Source organism: Ictidomys tridecemlineatus, chromosome 9, assembly GCF_052094955.1.
Source record: "Ictidomys tridecemlineatus isolate mIctTri1 chromosome 9, mIctTri1.hap1, whole genome shotgun sequence".
Classification (NCBI taxonomy): domain Eukaryota; kingdom Metazoa; phylum Chordata; class Mammalia; order Rodentia; family Sciuridae; genus Ictidomys; species Ictidomys tridecemlineatus.
In genome coordinates this window covers 30,293,080-30,316,331 of record NC_135485.1, presented here as the reverse complement: position 1 = coordinate 30,316,331, position 23,252 = coordinate 30,293,080, and the positions used below count along the sequence as shown (strand labels likewise).

General features: G+C 33.9%; 1 protein-coding gene and 1 pseudogene across 12 annotated transcripts in view; both read right to left on the bottom strand.

Moving 5' to 3' along the window:
- The window catches only part of N4bp2 (NEDD4 binding protein 2), a 75,805-nt gene that overhangs the window by 15,853 nt on the left and 36,700 nt on the right, over positions 1-23,252 (bottom strand). For all 12 annotated transcript variants that reach the window (XR_013425764.1, XM_078021214.1, XM_078021208.1 and 9 more), the window contains 8 exons: positions 18,704-18,780; positions 14,058-14,213; positions 9,246-11,614; positions 8,539-8,624; positions 7,958-8,003; positions 6,126-6,322; positions 4,780-4,898; positions 1,733-1,871 (listed from right to left, as the gene is read on the bottom strand). Coding sequence is in view for 11 of the 12 variants with exons in the window: in XM_078021214.1 (XP_077877340.1) it covers positions 1,733-1,871; positions 4,780-4,898; positions 6,126-6,322; positions 7,958-8,003; positions 8,539-8,624; positions 9,246-11,614; positions 14,058-14,213; positions 18,704-18,780 (3,189 nt within the window). In the remaining variant the exon portion in view is untranslated. The remainder of the gene's footprint in view (positions 1-1,732; positions 1,872-4,779; positions 4,899-6,125; positions 6,323-7,957; positions 8,004-8,538; positions 8,625-9,245; positions 11,615-14,057; positions 14,214-18,703; positions 18,781-23,252) is intronic.
- LOC120892447 (U4 spliceosomal RNA) lies at positions 2,062-2,242 on the bottom strand (annotated as a pseudogene).

Below are 23,252 nucleotides of genomic sequence, written 5' to 3'. Positions count from 1 at the left end.
GCAACATGGTGAGAGCCTGTCTCTAAATAAAACACAAAATAGGGCTGGGGATGTGGCTCAGTGGTTGAGTGTCTCTGAGTTCAATCCTCAGTACCCCCTCCAAATAATACTTTCTACAGTGTTTGAAATTTGCACAGTGCCTAACACTATGGACATCATAAATCTCTTACAGCAAGGGTCTCTTTTTACTAAACAATGCAAATCATATTTGGTTCTCTAATAAGAGATCTTTCATTGCCTGTTTTCAAAGAAGAAAAAACAATAAATGATAAAAGATACTTTCTCTGATACTCTTTTAAAATGCAGCTGGCATTTATTTTTATATCCATTTCACACGAATGTGCTATACTATAATTTCATTAACAAGAGCCAAGTGAAATATTATTTCTTTCCTAAAAATCCACCTAATAAGTATCACTTATTTTCTTATAAGCCTGATTGATGCACTCTAATGCCAAAATCATTTCCTATGGATAACAAACCTGTACATTTTAATAAAGGCTAAAGAAATAAGTAGTAATATTAAAATGTACAGATTTGTTATCCCTAGGAAATGATTTTGGCATTAGAGTGCATCAGGCTTGTAAAAAAATCCTAAAAGATCTTTACCAGTTTTGTGACACCTACCCATATTTTGTGAGCAAGACTGATTTCCAGAATAACTTAAAGGTTAACATTTTGGTCAAGGTTTATATAATTCACACAAACTCTCTTTTCCGATTTTCCAGTCATCTCCCACTTCAAACAATACACCTCCTCCCTTTCGTTTCCCCCATCATCAGAATGACCCACAGTGCCTTGAATACCATTAGGACAGAGAAATAATCTTCATTTCTAGTCTGGCCTACAAGACCGCATGATCATTCTGTACACTATCTGCATCTTATAATAAATGGCATCTATCTATCATGGTACCTTATTTTCCATATGATCACAGGCATCAAGGATATCACTTAGATTCTGTTCCAAGAACAGCAATAATAGGTCACATGAATAACAAAATTACCCAAGTCCAATATATCATCTATGTCATGGTGAAATATTCAAAGAAAAAAAGGAACAAGTAATTTATCCCTGAGAATTCTTAGAAATAACAATAATATAGGGCTGGAGATACAGCAAGGGTAGTGCTTTATTTTTTATTTTTTGATGCTAGGGATTAAATCCAAACAAGTGCTTTACCACTGAGCTATATCCCCAGCCTGGTAGAGCTCTTACCTAGCATGCCAGAAAGAAGGAGGGAAGGAGGGAAGGAAGGAGGGAAGGAAGGAGGGAAGGAGGGAAGGAAGGAGGGAAGGAAGGAGGGAAGGAGGGAAGGAAGGAAGGAAGGAAGATAAAAAGAACAATATGATAAAGTTATGTAAAAATGTCTATTTATATAAGATTAATATACAAAATTTTTTTATGCATTTACAGTGAACAATACAAAAATAAAATTTAGAAAATAATTCCAATATAAAATGTGCAACAACTATGGAAAAAGAGCAAGGGTACTTTCTCAAACAGTTATGTTTCAGCCCACATATTTACACTCTAGATCCATTACATTATAAAACCCCACTGCTATTCAATTTTGGGGGTGCACATGGAATTCTAAACCAAATATGCTATTCGTCATTAAATTTCCAGTCAACGGTGAGAAATAATCCTTAAAATTATTATGCTTAATAAACAAATCTTATTTTATATATAATTATCTACCATTGTAGTGAAAAAATAAGTAATTGTATACCTTTTTCTCTTTAGTCTTCTGTGCAGTATGAGAAGTGACATTCTCATTTTGGTGAACAAAGTCTTGAGCTACAACTGTTTTTACAGGATCTCCTTCGAGAACACAGTTTAAAAACTGCACTGTGTGTTCTAACGAATAGCTGTAGAAAGTTTAAGTACAAATACAATGTCAATATGTAAAAATAAGATACGTGGAGACATTAGCATAAGCAATCATCAAGTATTTTGTAAGAAATAAATTTTCAACACTGAAACAAAATGTTTATTGTGTATTTCAAAGAGTCAAGAATGATCTGCAGGAAGCTGATCAGGAATAGGCTCACAAAAACTAACTTTAAAATTCTTTAAAAATTTCCAAAAGGTAACATTGGAGGGTGGGAGGGATAGAGAAAGGTTGATCAATGGGTACTAAGTTACAGTTAGATAACAGCAAGATGTTCTAGTTTTCAATTAGCAATAATCGTGCCTCGGATAAACCTCATTGGCTACGATACTGCCACTGCGCAAAGCTAGCAAGATGTTCTAATGTATTATTATATAGAAGGGTGATTATATTATCTATATTATCTACATCTATATAATATTAAACCACATTGGATACCCTCATGTTCTAATATCTAAAGAAATTAATTCCAAAGAAAATTATAAATTATTTCACACTACTCATTATTTCAGACTATTTATGCCTCTCATTTCTTCCATTGGCCAGATAATGAAGAGCTGACCATATCTGAATATTTTTGAAATGTGACAGGCAGTTATCTAAAATAGTATGTATTAGTACTCTTCAATTTATCATAGATGACTTGTGAAGGGGAGCCATTTGGGACTTGCAATTTAGCTTTAATCCTCTCATGATGCTGCCTTAGAAAAGCTCAACACAGAGGGGTTTCTAGGGGATGGATGCTACTAACAACTATCCAATCTTTTTGAGCCCTTAAAATCACCTACCAGCTGGACATGGTGGTACACACCTGTAATCCCAGAGATTTGGGAGGCTGAGGTAGGAGGATCACAATAAGACCCTATCTCAAAATTTTAAAAGCTGGGGATGTAGCTCATGGTAGAGCACTCCTGGGTTCAATCCCAAGGATCACAAAAACAAACAAAAAATCATCTGCCCACTCATGGGGCTGGAAGTTAGTCCCCACCACTGGTATTTTGTTTTGAGGGTTATGGCCCTAAAAGATTATACTTCATTCATAAGTATAGATTATAAGATTATAGTTCAAGTATAGAAGTAACTTAGCCCACCTACCCTCCTTACCATAATGAAGCTGAAGCTACTGTTTGCTAAAAGAATTAGCTGTTGGCAGATAACCACCCACTCCAAGCGCCTGACTAACCAATCACTCTGACCATCCCTAGAAAGGATTCATGGAACCCCCTCACTTTGCTTGGGGAACACAACTCTGAATTGTTTCACCTCAAATCCTCTGGCCCCTGCCTCAACAGAAGAGAGCTACCAGATGCCAGCAACACCTCCCTATCCCAGAACCTTCAGAGATCTTAATACATAATTTTAAGAAAACAGTAGGTTGGTAGTAAAAATAAATTAAAAAATTATATTGCGGCTGGGGATGTGGCTCAAGCGGTAGTGCGCTCGCCTGGCATGCGTGCGGCCCGGGTTCGATCCTCAGCACCACATACCAACAAAGATGTTGTGTCCGCCGAGAACTAAAAAATAAATATTAAAAATTCTCTCTCTCTCTCCCTCTCTCTCCTCTCTCACTCTCTCTCTAAAAAAAAAAAGAAAAAGAAAAAAAAATTATGGATTGAAATAATACTATTTAAAAAACAATTTAAATGACTTACTTAGAACTTTGCATACTTAACAGAGAATAATATTCTTTTCAAAAGTACTCTATAAAATATTTATAAAAAAATGATCATGTATTAAACCACAAAGAAAATCTCAAATTCCAAAAAATAGAACTCTTTTTGGCCATTTTCTTTCTTATTTATTTATCTATGCATGCAGTACTAGGGGTTGAACCTTAGGGCCCTCTACAGCTAAATTATATCCCCAGCCCTTTTTATTTTTAGTCAGGGTCTGGCTAAATTGCTGAGGCTGGTCTCAAAGTTGGATCCTCTTGCCTTAGCCACCTAAGTCACTGGGTTTACAGGTGTCTACCATCATGCCTGACAAGAAAACAATTTTAAAAGGGTCAACCTTACTAGTAATTAGAAAATAAAATTTCTTTTTTTTTTAAAGAGAGAGAGAGAGAATAGAGAGAGAATTTTAATATTTATTTTTTAGTTTTCAGTGGACACAACATCTTTATTTGTATGTGGTGCTGAGGATCAAACCCGGGCCACACGCACGCCAGGCGAGCGTGCTACCGCTTGAGCCACATCCTCAGCCCAGGAAAATAAAATTTCAACAATAATGAAATATCTTTTTTCCTATCAGATTGGCAGAAACTTAAAGTTCCTAATATCCAAGGAGGTTATACTCTCTGTACATATAATTAATACAGCCAGTCTTTATTAAAGGAAATTTGCATTAGCCATAAAATTTTTCAATGACACACACTATAAAGCAGCAATTCCACTTTTAGGAATTATCCTACAATAGCATTCACCCATGTACACAAAGATGTATGTTCAGGGATGCTCACTGTAACATGGTTAGAATTTTCTTACCACAAACAGAGGTATATTTAAATAATTATGGCACTTTAGATTAATTTGCAGGCTTGAACAAGAAAAGAGCAGATCACAAGGACAGAAAAATAAACACTAGCAAAACTACAAAATCAGTACATAAAATACAATCTCTTATTTAAGTGAAGTACACACACACACACACACACACACACACACACACACGCGAAAGCAAATAGGCACATATCATTAGCACATATGTAAGAAAAACATTGAAGAATATGAATTCCCAGGAACTGTTAGCCTTCTACATTATATACATTGCATTTAAATTTGTTTATATATTATTTTTAATGAGAAAAAATAAACAAAAAAGATTATTTGGCATATGCTTTCAGTGACATCAGAGTAGAAACTCTAGATACTCCTTCTAGCACTCACTTGTGATCCTTGAAAATGTCCACCAAAAAATTTTGGTTAATGGCTGGAAATATCTTAAAGAGCTGCTTCTCCTTTAGTTTAGTGGCACAATCTTTTTCAAACATAAGTGTCTCCCTTTTCTAAAACAAAAACATAAAAATCACCTTTTAGGATGAAATTTATAACACAAGCAATGCTAACCAAAAGAATAATTATTTTGTTGCAAAAAAAACTAAGAATTTATAAGCAATCACAGAATTTCTTCACTAATGGTTGAAGTTAGTAGTGTATCATTGCACTATTTATTTATATCCCATTTTTAGAAAGTATTTGAAACCCAAAGGACTTAAAATCAGCATATTACAGGGACACAGCCACATCAATGTTTGTAGCAGCACAATTCACAATAGCTATACTGTACAGTCAACCTAGATGCCCTTCAGTGGATGAATGGATTAAAAAAATGTGGTATATATACATAATGGAATTTTACTCAGCAATAAAAGAGAATAAAATCATGGCATTTGCAGGTAAATGGATGGTGTTGCAGAAGATAATGCTAAGTGGAGTTAGCCAATCCCAAAAAACCAAATGCTAAATGTTTTCTCTGAGATAAGGAGGCTGACTCATAGTGGGGTAGGGAGGGGGAGCATGGGAGAAATAGAACTCTAGATAGGGCAGAAGGGTGGGAGGGAAAAGGAAAGAGCAGGGGGTTAGCAAGGGTGGTGGAATGTGATAGACATCATTATCCAAAGTAACTGTATGAAGACACAAATTGGTGTCAACATACTTTATATACAACCAGATATGAAAAATTGTGCTGTATATGTGTAATACGAATCGTAATGCATTCCACTGTCGTTAATTTTTAAAAAATCAATAAAAAAGACATTATATCATCTGATGATGCAAAAAAAGAAAGTATTTGAAGTTGCTCATAAATATATAACTACATATATAATCACACAGATGTGTATGGGTGTATAAATATGTACACACACACTCATATATACATATCCAATACATTCAATCATATTAATAAAAGAATATATATATACAGTCATGCACCACATAACACCATTTCAGTCAATGACAGACCACACATACCATGGTGTACCACAGCCTAAGTGTGTAGCCTACACTCTCTTGGCTCAAGCAAGTACACTCTATGATATTCACTCAACATATTGCCTAATGTCACATTTCTAAGAACATTATCCCTGTTGTTAATTGATACATGACTATATATAAATAAATAAAAGGTTAAGCATGGGGTCCAGTCTAGGAAACAGAATTAAATGAAAATCACAAACAAGCACAATTGACTGAGTCAGAAACAATAGCTTAGTATTTGTACTAACTCATACCAAATCATGTTTTTCCTGTAAGGCAATTTCTTCCGACATTATTTCTCTGAGTGATACTTTTTTAGTTTGAGTATTCCAATGATCCAACAAGGGGAGCATTTCGGGTGCTGCTAAAGTCTTCAGCAATTTTTTGCCTGTTCTCTGAGATGATTTTTGTTCAGGATTATCAAGACCAATATGTCCAACCAGGGAAGAATCTACAAGAGCAATATAAGTACTGTCAAATCCTCAACAACTAATGTAAAAATCTAACAGAGGTCAAGGAAATGTGCTACTGTTTTTAGGTTTTACTTTTCAGCTTTTAAATATATAATAGCTCTGAAATTTCAAAATACATCTACACATAATTGTAAACAAGAAATAAAATGTGTAAGTGTAGGAATATTTCAAATGAGAACATTGATCTGAATAAAACTATTAATCAACTTAGCATATAATGGTGATATGTATTTAGGACACTAATAAATAGAGGAAGTTGCAGCCAATGAATTGAGCAACTGAACTCATTGGTCAGTTCTGCCCAGCTACTGCAAGGACTGAGAGGATCAATATTTTGGCAAATCTGTAACTCACTGGAGGCACACAATAAATATTGAGCTAATGATATTCAAAATAAAGAACTGAACATTCTAAGAAGTTCACAGTAACAGAATTTAATGTGTAAAATTTCAGCATCTCTACAGACACATGCTGACATATTGCTTTGTTTTCCCAGGGAGAGAACAAACAGCAAACACTGGCATTCCCACAACCACCATACACTCCAGGTTCTTCTACCCCTCATACTACGTGGAAGCTATGATGTGAGCATAGGTCTGAATCCCAACCTAGAGCTCTATGCCTTGGTCACAGCTGGAAGTGGACAAAAGAGATGCCTGGAGGATTTCATAAACAAAGAAGTACCTTTATCAACACTTCTTCCACCCCTCAGCAGAAATCAATGAAGACAATGCTGCCTTAAAGGAATCATCTGTAATCAAGTATTCAAAGTGGTAGGATGTACCAAAAAGCAGGCTGGCCTTTGGGCTCTAATATTTTAACATCAGTAAAAACTTTGAATAACCATGTAATTATTCAACAATGCTCTCAGATATTATATTTTACTGTTCCCAAACCAAAATACTTTTCAGTCATGCAGAGCAAAACCTTAATAGGGAACACTTTTTTTTTTTTTCTAAAGAGAGAGTGACAGAGAGAGAGGGAAAGAGAGAGAATTTCAATATTTATTTTTTAGTTCTTGACGGAGACAACATCTTTGTTTGTATGTGGTGCTGAGGATCCAACCCAGGCCGCACGCATGCCAGGCGAGCGCGCTACCGCCTGAGCCAGCCCCAATAGGGAACACTTTGACTATATTTATTAGAGCATACTTTAGGTGTTTCACAGCACTCATGATAAAGATATAGTACAGAGGTTTTATTCTCCTTTTTTATTTTGTATCAAAGATTCAATGTTGAAGCCCAGCAAGGTAGGGTATGCCTGTAATTCCATGGGCTGGAGAAGCTGAGGCAGGGGGATCACAAATTCAAGGTCAGCAAGGCCCTAAACCACTCAGTTAGACCCTATCTCAAAGTATCTAAATAAAAGATTCTAGGGATATAGCTCAGTGGTAAACCACCCCTGGGTTAAATCCCCAGTGCAAAAAAAAAAAAAAAAGGAAGGAAGAAAGAGATTAAATGTTAAATATTTTTAAAGAACTTTCATTTACAAATCAAAATTTGAGTAACATATTTTTGGAAGGATATTTAGAATGAATTCACACACACACACACATACACACACCAGTTACAACATTAAGACAAGAACATCAAAAATAAAAATACATGCTTTACCTTGAATAACCTTGCCACAAGATACTTCCTCTTGTCTTTGTCGCTCCTAAAAACAAATGCAGAGCAGGGGATTAACAAAGGAGTGCACTGGTAACCAAGCTCACAGGTTATATTATTTTTCTCTAAAAATCAATTCTTTTTATATAATTGTAAATTGTTCTTACTAACTGTAAGGAAAACAATAAAACTAGATAAATAAAATTATAAATATGGCTATATCTACATACTGTTCCACTTACAGAGCTCTTACGTTGCATTTTCTAAAAAAATGTTTTTGAAATTTAATCAATTCACATTGCAGTCTTTTAGGGAATAAAAAACTCACTGTTTATTTTTTTTCTTAAAAAAAAAAAAAATCAACAATCACATTGAGCTCCATCGCTAATTATATAATTGGCCAGTCTGGAAATAGCTCAAATACTGAAAAGAGAAAAACAATCAGTAATCTGTTAACTGGCAAAAGTTCATTCTCTCAAAGTCAACTTCAATAAAACTTTTATATAGTATGGTAGATTTTATTGAAAACAAAGGTAACAAAATAAGACACAAAAGGAGTTCTTCATATAAAGAAGCCTACCAACCATTACAGATTCTTTCCATTTCTCATGAATCACTTTAGCCAGATTCAGATCTATATGAACCACACAATCCTCAACTGTTAGAGACCCTTGTAAAGGGGAGAAAAAGAAAATACATTCATTACTCATTATATATTTACAGAAAATGTACTCAACTATCATATGCATTATAAAGCTGATTTGTATTATTAATTAGTAACTTATGCTCATCTATTTACTTTAGCCTCTTGGAATATTTTTCTGTTGTCATTGTTTTCACACTTCTTAACTGGTACAATTATACAAAGTTTCATCAAGAATCTAAGCTATTCACTTTCCTTAGTTTCAATACATGTAATTGATTCATTTCCATTAGTTCAGATTTTTCAGTAAGTGTATTCTAAGAAATTAATTCTTGCTTTAAATGTATCTGGCATAGCACCAGAAGACTCAAAGAAGTTCATCTGTGTGAGATTAATGCCACAGTAAATATTCAATTCACACATGGGATGGATACAAACTACAATATAAATGTTCTCTACTTCTTCAAATCTCTTTTTATTAAATCCTCTAAGAAACATGCTGAGCAAAAATTAAGGCACTATGTGCAGTCAGACACCATAAATTACTTTTACTTTTCAGTTAGCATATGAAATAGTTTTGCAATTAAATAGAACCTTTGTATTTCTTTCACACAAAGACATAATATAGGTAACTTAGTTTTTCCTTACCTGAATCAATACCAACTGGGCCAAATAATTCATTAAGTTGAAAAGCCAGTTCTGGGGGTAATGCCAATTCCAGACAGTCTATGGTCAGAGATTTGGCCATCCCTGGCATGGGATTCAATATCTCAGTTTTATCTTCTTCATTAACTCCAACTGACAAGCTACTTCCCGCCATTAGAATTTTCTCCATTTCCTGTTCATCTACATTCATAAATTCTTCAGAGTTCACAAATTTCACATAATCTTTTGGAAAATTTTCATTTTTCTTTATTTCCAAAGAATCAGTAAAGTAAACTTCTTCATTTAATTCAAGATTTGAAGTACTTGATACAGAGTTTAAAATATCTGATAAATTTAAAGAAGAATGCATACCATCTTCAGTCTCTGCCGCTACTAGACTGTTCTCTATTTCACTCACATCTTTAGGGGTAGCGGATTTTAGAATAACTGGAAGAGACTGCTTGAAGCTACATAAACCTGATAGTTCTACCTGGCTGTTTCGAAGTATTTCACTATTACTCTTCAGATCTACAGCAGCATTAGGAAATACATTTGTTATTGATCCAAGCTTTTCAGGAGTTACGGCTCTTATTTCTGCCTGCTCTGAGTTTAACTTTTCAGCATTATAGCTAGATTGTGAATTAATATTACTGATACAGATTCCAGGACTAATTTCTGGCACAAAAGAATTAGAATCCTCTACTGTTTCTCTTTGGCTAATAATTTCCTTCAAATTCAATCCCATAGAAAATGGTCCAACTTGTGATTCATCATATGATTTTTGGAAATTGTCTAATTCAGTATCCTCACATAATTTAGTTTCAGAATCCAACAGAAGACTTGTGGCCCAAATAATATCTTTATTACACCTTTCATATAAATCTTTTAAGGCTTCTAATGAAAAAGATCCAAACAGCTTACAAAGGATGTTAAGATTTTCAGATTCATCAGCACTGGTAAGTTCACTTTCTTCAACATACGTGCTTTTATCATACATTACCCTATATGGAATTGTCTCTTGAACATTTGACTTTGTGTTAATATTGAAAGCTTTTGGTTTAAATCCATCTAATCTTCCTATTAATACTTTGATAGAATCTGAAACACTGATTTTATTCTTTTCTATTTTCCATAAGAGAGCAAAATCCTGTGGTTCAGTCTGGGTACATGTGCCTACTTCTATTCCGGGGACTCCTCTAGTCATTTCCCCTGGAAATTCAGCTAGAATTTGTGGCCCTACCACTCCAGTAATGGTTGCTGTATTACTCGTGAAAGTTAGAGGCAATGTGTGCTGCCCATGAATCATTTTACTTAGATAAGTTTGATTCTCCTGGGTCATTTCACTGGGTATCATGTCAGCACTTTGTAGAGTGGAGCTCCCCAAGAATTTTAGTTCTTTAGGGCATGTGCCCCAACAGGATTGTGTTGTATATAAGGATATTTCATTCATATTATCATTAGTTCCAAATTCTAGGTTGGGTTCACTTAAATCAGCCTTTGGCATTTTTGATCTATGCTCTCTCTGAGCTAAAGAATCAGATGAAGGCCAGTCACCTACAATATTAAATGAGTTTTTTTCAGGATTTTTATAAGTATCATATTTACAGCTATTGAGAAATTCTGAAGAATCATCACACTGTGACTTCCTGCCATCATCTACACTTTCATATGCAGATCCTTGTTGTTGGATATGATCTGTAATCATGGACACACTATTATCTGATACTTTGCGTGACTGAGGGCGACTATACTTTTTGTCGCTTTGTATAGATGAAGCTTTTTCAGATTTTCGGTTCCTTTTTGTTCTCTGACCAATAGTCTTCTCAACTGGCCAATCACCAACAAAATTCGATAGCTCATGTCTTGGAAACTTTTCCGAAGGTGATTTGCTTTTTTGTTTCCCAAAGGCTTTTTTCTTTACTGTTGTTCTTTCTTCTAATATTTCACCTGATGAAGATTTTTCATTTTGAAGTGGTACAGTATTTGCCAGATCGCAGTCTTGATTATTTTCACCAGAGCAAATACTTGGTGATACTCTATCTGCATCAGTTTTAATACACTGTTTTTCAGTTGTCATTTCTACTTGCTCTTTTTTTTCTCTCTTGTCTGCTACTTGAACTTTGCTTCCAGAGTCTGAAAGATAGATGTGTGCAGCTTCCTGAATGAACTGACTCTGAGTGTTATGATGTGTACCACTTATTTCTTTCCTTCCTTTGCTTATATCTGCATGGGGGAGATATGTAATATTCTCAGGCAACACAGTTTCTTTGGTCACTTCAGGATTCTTTTCTTCAATTAATTCTAGATGCTTCAGTGATGAGGATAAAACATTTTCTTCTTTTTCAGAGGTAATATCTTCATTGTCTCTTGGGCTGTAAGATTTTTTTAAAAGTATTATAAGGAAGTTTCTTAGTGTTGGCATTAATACCATGATTTAAGAAGTATTTGACTGAAAGACAGGGCACTTACCACTTATTCTAAAAAATTCTAAAAATAAACTATATTAAAATTATAAAAGCTATGCTAGGGATATAGTTCAGTGATGAAGTGCATGCCTAGCATACAGCAATTCCTGCATTTAATCCCCTGTGTAACATCAAAAAAAATTTTTTTTCTTTAAAACAAAAGCTAATGTTGATCTTCCCCAATAAACTATGAAACACATCATTTGTTGTAGCCTCAAACACTTAGCTAGCATGAGGCTTAGCACATCTGAAGCAAATTCTTTTGAACTGAATAATAAACACGAGATTTTTCAGTAAAGGTATTCATTATGCACTAAATATTAAAGTCAAGGATGTAAATTTGTTCCCAGGAGAGCATACCACCCGCCCAGCTTCTTTCAAACCTATTTAAACTTAGCATATGTAAAACTAGGTCTACCTCTATATCTATATCTGTCATGCATTATTAAAGCAGCTTCATTTACAAAGTCACAAAGAGCCAACCAAGATGATTTACATGATTAAAAGACATTAGAGAAAGGGGAAGAAATTTCATTTGAGATGTCATCTGTTAAATGTTTTAAAATCATGCTTGATGTTAATTTCAGACTCAGAACACTTTTGCCTAATCTTATACTTTCAACTTCAGTGATTTTTCCTTATTTAATTTGTCCATTTATCCTCCTTTCTTTCTTTATTCTAGGAACCCTCAAAGTCCCAACTCTCCCATGAAGCCTTCCTAAGTGAAATCATACCAGACATTCATTGAACTTTCTATGTGCCGGATTCTATTCTTTATAGTATCCTATGAGGAGAGTATTGTTACTGTCATTTAGTAATAATGAGATAAAGTAAAGAGAGAGTTTGTGATTTATCAAAGATTAGAGCTTTGGGATTTGGGCCTAGGAAATATAGCTCAAGTCCATGAACCAACCACTTAGCAATACCATTTCTCAATTAAAAATCATTTATGAGTTTTCTCTTCTCCACTCCCAACTCCCTTTTTTTGGGGGGGGGGAGAGTCCCAAGGATTGAATTCAAGGGCACTCAACCACCGACCACTGAGGCACATTTCCATCCCTATTTTGTATTTTATTTAAAGACAGGGTCTCACTGAGTTGCTTAGCATCTCGCTGTTGCTGAGGCGTACTTTGATTCTCCTGTCTCAGCTTCCTGTGCTGCTGGGATTACAGGTGTGCACCACAGCGCCTAGCTCCAACTTCCTTTCAACAGAGTCTCTCCATCTTTTATCATCATAAAATATGTATAATTAAGACCTCTACATATATCTAGGTTCTTCTTTACTCACTTATTTATCAAATATTCATGTACTATAAATACTTAGTAGAATCAGTACTGATATGGTTTGGGTAAGTGTTCCCCAAAGGCCATGAGTTAATCTTAGTTCTCTGAGTGGCACTACTAGGTAATATGGAACATTCAAAGGTGAGAAGGCAAGGTTTTTTGTTGTTGTTGTTGTTGTTTTTATTTTATTTTATTTTACCATACAATTTATTTTTATTTTTTTTTAGTCATACATGACACCAGAATGTATTTTGACATATAATACATACATGGAATGTACATACATCAATCACATTGTCTATTCTGCTGCCAAGAAGGTAAGGTTTAACGGGATATTTCAAGTACACACCAGAGTATGTACTTGAATGAGATTGTGGGACAGCCCCCCGACCCCATCCTTGACTCTTCTTCCTCTTTTGCTTCCTGGTCATAAGGTAATCAGTTTTGCTCCTCCACACAATCCCACCATGATAAACTGCCTCACCCAGGGCAAAAGCAATAGGGCAACCAGGCCAAAAGTAAACCTCTTCTGTTCATTAGATGATTCTCTCACATATTCTGTTATAGTGAAAAGGAAGCTGACTAACACAAGTATATCCCAGATAGTAAACTTCCAAAGGGCTACAATATATATAACTCAGTAAAAGTATATTATGAATAACTAACTTTTATGAGACTAGCTTGAAAGAATATTTTCAGTAAAATATTAGAAAATTAAGATGTGATTTGGATATACATAAAATAACAACAGTGAAGAGATAGGGAAACACTGGAATAGTAGAGCACATTACATAAAGAAGACAGATGTATTCATAGTACAATCACAAATTCATAAAACTCTAAATACAATGAAAAAACTTTTATATTATCTTTCACATGAACTTCCACTTCTCTAACTTAACCTCAGCTAACTCCAGAGGAGACTGTACCTAAACCCTTAAAAATAACAAAAGTCTACCTCATTTTTAAAGTTAATCAGCAGTAATTTTACAAGCTGCAAAAGTAACTGGTTTCAAAAATATTATGTTTCAAATTGAATTTTTTTACATAAGGCATTTTAACATACCTGGAACTTCTATCCTCACAAGAATATGCACATAATTCAATACGTTCGATTTTCTCTGGAACTGAAGAACTCATAATTATTGGCACTGAAACAAAACGTTGATAGTGGTCTAACATTCTTGTTATTTTTTCTTTGCTTATCCCATGAATATTACGCCTAAAAATTCCAGGAAAGAAAAGGTGCAAAGGATATTGGTAATTGATTTTTTTAAATAAATATAATGTCTAGGAAAACAATGATACATATACATTTCTCTTTTTTTCCTTTTTTTTTTTTCCTTCAATACTGGAGATGGAACTCAGGGCCTTGAGCAGGCTAGGCAAGAATTCTACCACTGGGCTATTATCCCCATTAATGATACATTTCTAACACATAATCTTAAACTGTTTATTATGATGTAATATATGCTATTTGATTCTAATTTTCATTTTTGTCAGACTTATTCACAAATTGCCATTTTCTTAATCATCTCATACAATCTTTTTCAAATACCCTTTATCAATTTGTGAAAAAGGAGGTTTCAATAACTTTAAAAGAAGTTGTTCTCAAGTCTGCAAAAAATCTCATAAGCATGTGACTGTCATTTCAAGGTATTAACGAACTATTAACTAGTAAGTAACAGACATCACATTATAAAAGTTTCCCCTTGTGCCAGTATGACAGACCAGGTGCCCCAAACTGCCCTCCTACTATAATAAAACTAGATCCCAAGTAAATTAAAATGAACATGTTTTATTAAATTTTAAGTTCAAGTAAAGAACAAAGACTCTGGATATCCAAATATGAAGTTGTGTTTTCACTCATGGTGGCTTATTTCTTCATGTGTCTTTGTTAGTGAGCTCATATTTAGTTGAAACTAAAACATGGAAATCCTTAGCTCTTAAACTAAAGGAGCTTTCATTCATATGGCATCTGGATCTGCATCTGCCCAGGAGGTGAGATGGTTATGCTTTAGTTACTCAAGTGTCTTGTCTTAATGAAAACATGTCAGCTACAACTCTTCTATCCTAGGTTAGAGTCAAGGTTTCATGTCTGAATCCCAGAGCTAATGTTATTGTTGCCTCTTGGATGAATCTGGCTTTCATATTTACCTACCTCGATCTTGTCTGGTTTCAGATCACAGAGAAGCAAAGAGATAGAAAATATGAAAGACAGGTTAAGAAACATAGACATAGAGGACAGAGCAAAAAGGTCTAGTACATATCTAATTCAAGTCCCAGGAAGAGAAGAGAGTGCATGGGACAAAATCAACTTAAAGAAAAATGCTGAAAAATTTTCAGAACTGATGAAAGATACCAATCCCCTGATTTCAGAAGCCAAATTCCAAACAAGATAAAAATAAGAAATCCATAACTAGAAAACCAGAACCGAAACTGTCATATACCAAAGACAAAGAGATGATATTAAAAAGCAGCCAGAATGTTTTTAAAAAAATTTTTCAGGTAGTCATCTACAAAGGAACCAACAATTAGAATGACAGACAGCTAAGTTAACAAAAATAGAAATGAGAAGAGAGTTAAATGTCTTCAAAAACAGAAAATAACTATCAACCTAGAATATACAGCAAAAGTATCTTACAAGAATGAAGACAATAAAAGGATTTTCAAATTAAAATTTTAAAAAAAAGAGTTTGACACCAAGCATACCTTCATTGTAAAGAAAATTTTTAAAGAAAAAAAATTCAGGCAGAGGGAAATTCCCAGATGAAAGGTCTACAATGCAAGAAAAAAATGAAGCCCAAAGCAATAACTACGTGAATAAGTAAAAACAAATGCTGCCAATATATACTGAACAATGATACCATGTAAGTTGGATGGGAGGTAAGTATCACAGTTACAATGTCTTAAAGTTCTTGTACTTATGAAGAAGAAGGCTAAGAAAATGGTTTTAAAGTTTGTATGATAAAACATATCAAGTAACTATTAAAAGAATAAATATAGTGTATATAATCTACAAATTGGTAAAGTAAAAAAATGAATACAAAATGTAGATTCAATCAAAAATTCCAAAATAAAGCATGATAGGAGAAAAAAACCAATTATATAATTTCTTGTGACAGAACAGTCACAGAAAAGGTAAGATAAAGAGAAAGCACAGTGAGACAGTAAGAAGGATGATCAATTATATGAATAACAAAACCACAAAAATAACTAAGTTTATGAGTTAAAAGCCAAGATGGACAGAATAGAATTTTTAAAACCTGACCATAGCAGTTACGAGAGATACATCTAAACATAAAGACATTGAAGGGTTGAAAGCACAAGTATGAAAAAAGAAACACTAAAATACTAAAAGGAAGCTGTCATAGTTCTATTAATATTAGACAAATTAAACTTCACAGCACAATTACTATTAAAAATGAAAGAAAAAAAATCACTAGAAAGGTATAAAAGTTTCTTTCATTAGGTGATATCAAAATCTTAAGCACCTATGAACAAATACTCTCAATATATATACAGCAAACTTAGGAAGAAGGATAAAGAGAAACTGACATGTTCAACATAATAGAGGAATATATCAACACACCTCTCTCACACTGGGAGATTTCACCATCACTTTCCCAAATACTAATCTATCAGGCAGGAAAAAAAAAAATAGCAAGCTATAGGTGATGTTAAGCAACATTAAGTAATAAGCATAATTAACGGATATGCTAACATACTATAACCAGTATACATTCTTATCAAACATGGAATATTTATTAAAAAATGACAACAGGGCCATAACACATTTTAAAATATCAAAGAATTAATATACAAACCATGTAATCTAATCTCCTATATGTAAATTGAAAATCAATTTTTTAAAAAGGATAACACCTATCCAGAAATTTAAAAACAAAGTTCTAAAAATCCAAGAATTAGGGGCTGGGGATGTGGCTCAAGCGGTATCGCGCTCGCCCGGCATGTGTGCGGCCCGGGTTAGATCCTCAGCACCACATAACAACAAAGATGTTGTGTCCGCCGAGAACTAAAAAATAAATATTAAAAAAAAATTCTCTCTCTCTCTCTCTCCTCTCTCACTCTCTCTTTAAAAAAAAAAACCCAAGAATTAGAGAATAAAATTAACCATATGCAATATAGAAAACAAATAAGAAAAAAGAAAGCATTATATATTAAAATTCTGATACCAGATAAAGTAGCACACAGGGAAATATATGGCATCAAATGCTCCTATCAGAAAATGACTTGTATGTTCAGGTAATGAAGTTTTAAAAATAACAGAAAAAGCAAAGAAAACAGATATTTTTAAAAAGCAAAGAAGGTAGAATAAAGAGAATCAGAAATTAATTAAACATAAAACAACTTACAATAGAAAAGATCAACCAACCCCACGAGTTGTTTTTTTGAAAGGCTAATAAAATAAAATGTAAAAAAATGAAATCTGAGAATAATCAAGAAAAAAAAGAAGGAAGATACTTTAAACACACTAGGGTTGAAAGGAGAAACTTAATTGTTAATGTAGCAGAGATGTAATAAAAGTCTTAATAATTTTGGTGTAATGGAAAAATTTTAATTGACCCTTCTCACAAAGAAAACACCAGATCCAGACAGTTTTATAAGTAAATTTTATCAAATGCCTGAACTTAGATAAACTAGAATGAGAAAAAGAGGCAATACTTCCCAATTAATTTTGTGGACCTAAAACTATTGATAGCAGCCAAGGCCAGCCAAAGAAGGAAAAAATGCAGGTCAATCTCACTCATCTATCCGGATGTAAAAATCCTAAATGGACTACAGAAAACCAAATCCAGTAAAGTATCAAAAAGATAATTAAAAAGAAAAATACAGATATGTGTTACAACATGGATGATCCTTGTAAATATTATGCTAAGTAAAAGATGCCAGACACAAAAGGCTATAGTTTTACAACCATTTATATATGATGTCCAAACAGGAAAATCCATAGAGACAGAAAACAGATTAGTGGTTGTTAAAAGGAGGGGGTAACTACTAGTAATTGCTAGCAGTTACAGGGTTTCTTTTTGAGGAAATGGAGGAATTAGTGGTAATGGTCATGTAACATTGTGAATAGTAAAGTTAGGTTGTCCTTTAGTTAGTATTAAAGTTAGTTAAAACTACCAAGAGAAAACAGCATGACCAAAATTAAGTTAGGCCTATCTCTACAGAAATATAGAGAATAAAGCAAAACACATTGTATGTCCATGTCCTAAGTAACATTTTTACTCATCAAGCAATCAAATAAAAAAGTATTATCCTAAGAGGTGAGAGAGTGAAAATACTTGGATGTGACATATACTACCTTTTCAATCCTTACCACCCTTCAACATTCTAACTCTGCAATATAAGAACCTCCCAGCAGCACACAGTTCAGCTGTGCCAAATCCTAGTCAGTTCTCATTTTAGATATTAATGTTACTATTAAAAGGAATTGAAGTACTACTACATAAAACAATTGAAATCTTTTTGACTATAAGCACAATTTTAGAAACAAAAACCTTCATTAAAAATGGAAAAACCTCATAAACAATACAAAATTTGTTATCAGTTTCTAAGTAGCAAAGCTGAAATCTAGTCAATTTTACTTCATTTATCTTCCATAAGAGAAAAAAAAATCTACATGGATTTCTCTGTCACTATCATGAAATGAAATAACAAACATTTTAGGTAGCTTCTAAGTTTTACCTTGCAAGCTCCTTCGGTTTGAATTTCCACCATGTGTCCGGTTCCCGGAAGAGGACCTTATATTTATGTTTTTGAGACTACAAATGAAAAGACAAGAACACTTTAAAACAATTATTTCTATGAAATTATTATATACATTGTTTCTAAACTCATAGCATGTTAAAAAATAAAAGAACCCCAAAGATTATCTGATGGATATGTTAAACTGATAAAATGCACAATTTATTTGACCCAGCATTTAACTTACAGAAATTTATGTTACTGATATTCAATATAAGAGAACAAAGATGGATAGATAAACACACACACACACACACACATATACACACACACATCCCACATTCACATATGCCAGGATATCCAGCACTATCATTTGTACTAGTGAAAAAAATACAAATAACTCAGTGAACATTAACTTGGATTTGGCTAAGTAAATGAAGGTATAACCATAAAATAAAGATATTATGCAGTAATTTCTAAAATTTCACATGTGTTAAATAAAAGAAGTCCTTAAAATAAATTGCTGAGAAAATTAAGACAAAGAATTTTTCACTTGGTTACAAAAGAATTATTCACACATTTGTACGTGCACAGAAACTTCTAGAAAGAGTGTCAAAATATATAGAGCATTTAACTCTAAGGAAAACTTCAGGCACTGTTTTTTGCAATTTGAATATTTATCATATATGTGCATAACTTTTATAATTTTGAAACTCTTTTAAGTAATAGTTTATCACATTTTCAAAGCACTAATATAGGTATAGACTAACAGCCAACCTCTATACTTGTACACAAGATCTAGCCCCTCTTTCCTAACCAAAAATAACTGAGAAGGGCAATTCTCCCTCTTGTGCCATCAATAAATCTTCCTTCCCTCCTTAATCATTCCCATAAGTATATGAAACTCCATCCAGTTATTTTTCCCATTTTGCTCTTGTCTCTACTTCCACTGTCAGCTATATCCCTATTTTCCTGCTCCCTTTTGTTTAAAAAAAAAAAAGTCTCAAAATTATCATCTTTTCTTTCTCTAATTTCTCTATTCTAGCCTCTCTTCAGGCCTCACCAATAGGCATCAAACAAGCAAATAACTTCCACATTGAAAAATGCTATGATTCTCAGTCCTCTCTCACTTGACTCTAAGCCACATCTAACACACTTACTTTATGACACACTCTTCTATTTCATACTCTTCTCTGTCTTTTCTATGCTAGCACTTTCTTCTCAGCTAATGATAATCTCCAGTTATACCAGACAAAGACTAACTTTAATGTCACAATTGATTGATTCCTCCTTCTCCTCTATCCCACCAGTACTAGGAATTGAACCCAGGAACTTGCAATGCTAGGCAAGCTTCTACCACAAAGTTATATCCCCAGTCCTTTTTGGGTGGAGGATGGGGAAGACAGAATATCACTAAGTAGCCCAAGTTGACCTCAAGATCCACCTCAGCCTCCCAAGAAGCTGGGATTGCAGGTGTGTGTCACATGTTCAGCAGCACTCCTCTTTCTATCATACATCAATCCAATAAAAAATTCAGTTTGCTCTACTTTCAAAACATATCCAGAATCTAATCACTACCTACTATCTTCACTGCTATTATGTTGATAAAAGCCACACAATGTCTAATCGTAATTCCACTACACCAGCCTTCTACTAGTCTCCTTGCTTTCAACCTTGCTCCCCAAATCTATTTTCATTAGTGCATTACAGAGATCCTATAATATTCAGATGTCACTACTCTGTTCAGAGCTCTCTATTATGGACTGAATGTTTGTCTATCCCCAGAAATCATATGTTGAATCAAAGAACTGCACCCAATGTGATAATATTTTAGAGATAGGACCTTTAAAGAGGTAATTAAGGTTAAATAGGGCCAGAAAGGTGTGGCCCTCATCCAACAGGAATATAAGACACCAAAGTGCTCTCTCCCTCCATCATGTGAAAGTACAATGAGAAGATAACCATCTTCAAGTCAGGAAGACAGCCCTTATTAGAAACCAAACTTATAGGAGCTTAATCTAGGACTTCTAACCTGCAGAACTATGAGAAAATAATCTGTTTAATCTAACTGGTCTATGGTATTTTGTTATGGAAGCCTCAGCAAACTGAGACACCCTACAGATCACTCAAGGTAAAATGCAAAATCCTTATAGTGACTGAGTCCTTAATAATCAGCCCTGCCATCACCCCAATATTCATTACATCTCCCAATATCCATCCCTTCAATTTTATGACAAGATACCCAAAGTGGTAATTGCTATTTTCTTCCATTCCAAACAGAAAAGCCCAAAAGTCAACCCAGACATGAAACAAGGAAGTAATATAATGTCCTATAATGTGCCTACTCCTATCTCCTCACCTCAGCACCAAATTTCAAACAACTTATTCTACATCTGGCAATAGGTTGGGTGTCTTATTACCTAAAGGGGTGTCATGTAGCAACACACAAGAGAGAATGTGAATTTTAAAATCTTTTCAACTCTTACATGATCAGGTAAATGTTATATTATTTAGGAGCATTCTGGCTGCCTTACATCAAGCTTCCCTAAGAGAAGCAATATATATGTTTAAAACAAAGTAATAAGTTGTGGCAGTTGTCAATAAGACTACTTGACTGCTCCCAAGTTATTCTCAACTCATTACTTAGCTACTTTTCGTAAACGAACATGCTCTATTCCACTTCCTGACAGCTCTCTTACCACAAAGTGATCCCCTTCTCTACAGAAATTGCTGTATCTGCTTTTTGAAGAAAATATGAGTGTGGCACTCCATGATAAGGTGGCATCCTTTATATACATCAAAGTGCAACTGGGAAGAGCCAAGCAATCAATACAGAAAAATAGTTTCTATATTTTCAATTATTATATAAGAACAAAGGAAAAAGAAAAAATTATAAAAGCCTGAGGCCTAAAAAAAAAAAAATCAGAAATTCAGCAAGGAGAGAAGCTTTCTCTATTTTCTACATAGGAAAATAAAGTATTTAAAACCTTGGGTTTTTCCCACTCCTGAGGATTGAACCCAGGGCCTGAGGAATGCTAAGCAAGCATTCTACCACTGAGCTCTACATCCCCAGACCATTTCATTTTAAGATAGAATCATTCTAGTTGCCAAGGCTGGCCTCAAACTTGGGATCTTCCTGCCTCAACCTCCCAAGGAGCTGAGATGTCTAAGAAGACAGCAGGAAGCAAAGGAAGACCTATGGAGAAATCATGTAAGGTCAAGGGAGATAGTATACTCTTATGATAAACATATTAGCCCAGAAATTAGAACTCCTGGGGTCCAAAAGTAAACCAAATTTCAGCTCCCAGTACCCTAAAATCAAGTCTGTTTCCTCTACTGCCCCTACACAGAAAAAAAATCTCATTTGCTTTCAAAAGACACAACAATTTTCTTTAGAAGGGTAAAGAATCACACCTTCAAAATAGTACAAGTGCACTAGGTACAGCAAAGGAGACAGAGTCTGGATGTGTTAAGAATTTAAAAGAGGAAACACAATACTCATTTACTACAGTAGAAATTGCATGTGGTAATGATGGAGGAATAAACCAAAAAATTACCCCACATTCACAAAAGCTTCATTTATGGATTTACTCAATTAATACATAATTAATATATGCCAAGTATAGTGAGTGCTATGCGCTAAAGATCCAATGACAAATAAAACAATGGTTCTACTCATGAGAATAAATTGATGGCTTAAAGCCAAATCCAGCACAAAAGCCAATATTTGTACAGCTTGGAAACTCAGAATAGTTCTTTACATCCTTAAAGGGAAAAGGAGTAGAAAAGACAGGAGAGGAAGAAACAGAGATTATTTATGGCCCTCAAAACTTAAAATATTTACTGTCACTTTATAGAAAAGATTAGTCTGATCCATGGCCTACTGATAAAAACTGTATGCTTCATATTACAAAAGAAGTCTCAACATACTTTATAAACAACCAAAAATATGAAAAATTGGGCAATATACATGTAATAAGAATTGTAATGCATTCTGCTGTCATTTATTTTTTTTTTAAATCAATAAAAAAAAAAAAGAAGTAAGTACTATGGGAGTAGAAAAAGTACCTAACTGGCTTTTAACAAGTTAGTGACAGCTACAAAAGAGATGACCCCAAAGATTGACAAAAAAGAACAAATGTAAACCAGGCAAATGTGGTAGGAAGGTGACGTAGGTGTGCTTCAGGCAAAGGAAGAAGGGCTAAGTATTAAGGGGAATTTGGCAAATTTGGCAAATAGATAATAAAGTTTATAGAATTCTGAATTTCTCAGAATAGCTAAAAAAGTTAGTTTTTAGTTAATTTGTAATTTAATAAATATGATCTTTTCATAAAATATATCAAAACAAAAAAAACAATCTCAGAAATTAACATCTGAATTACAGAATTTAAAAATTAAATAAATTTACTAGCTTACGGAAAAACCCAACTGAATTGATTGTGCTATTTTTCTTATTTTACCAATAACCAGAAAGCTCAGTTAGAGAAAGAACAACCTGAGATTCTCAAGGGCTTGAGATTTACTTGGGTAATTAATATCCTCCAATGTT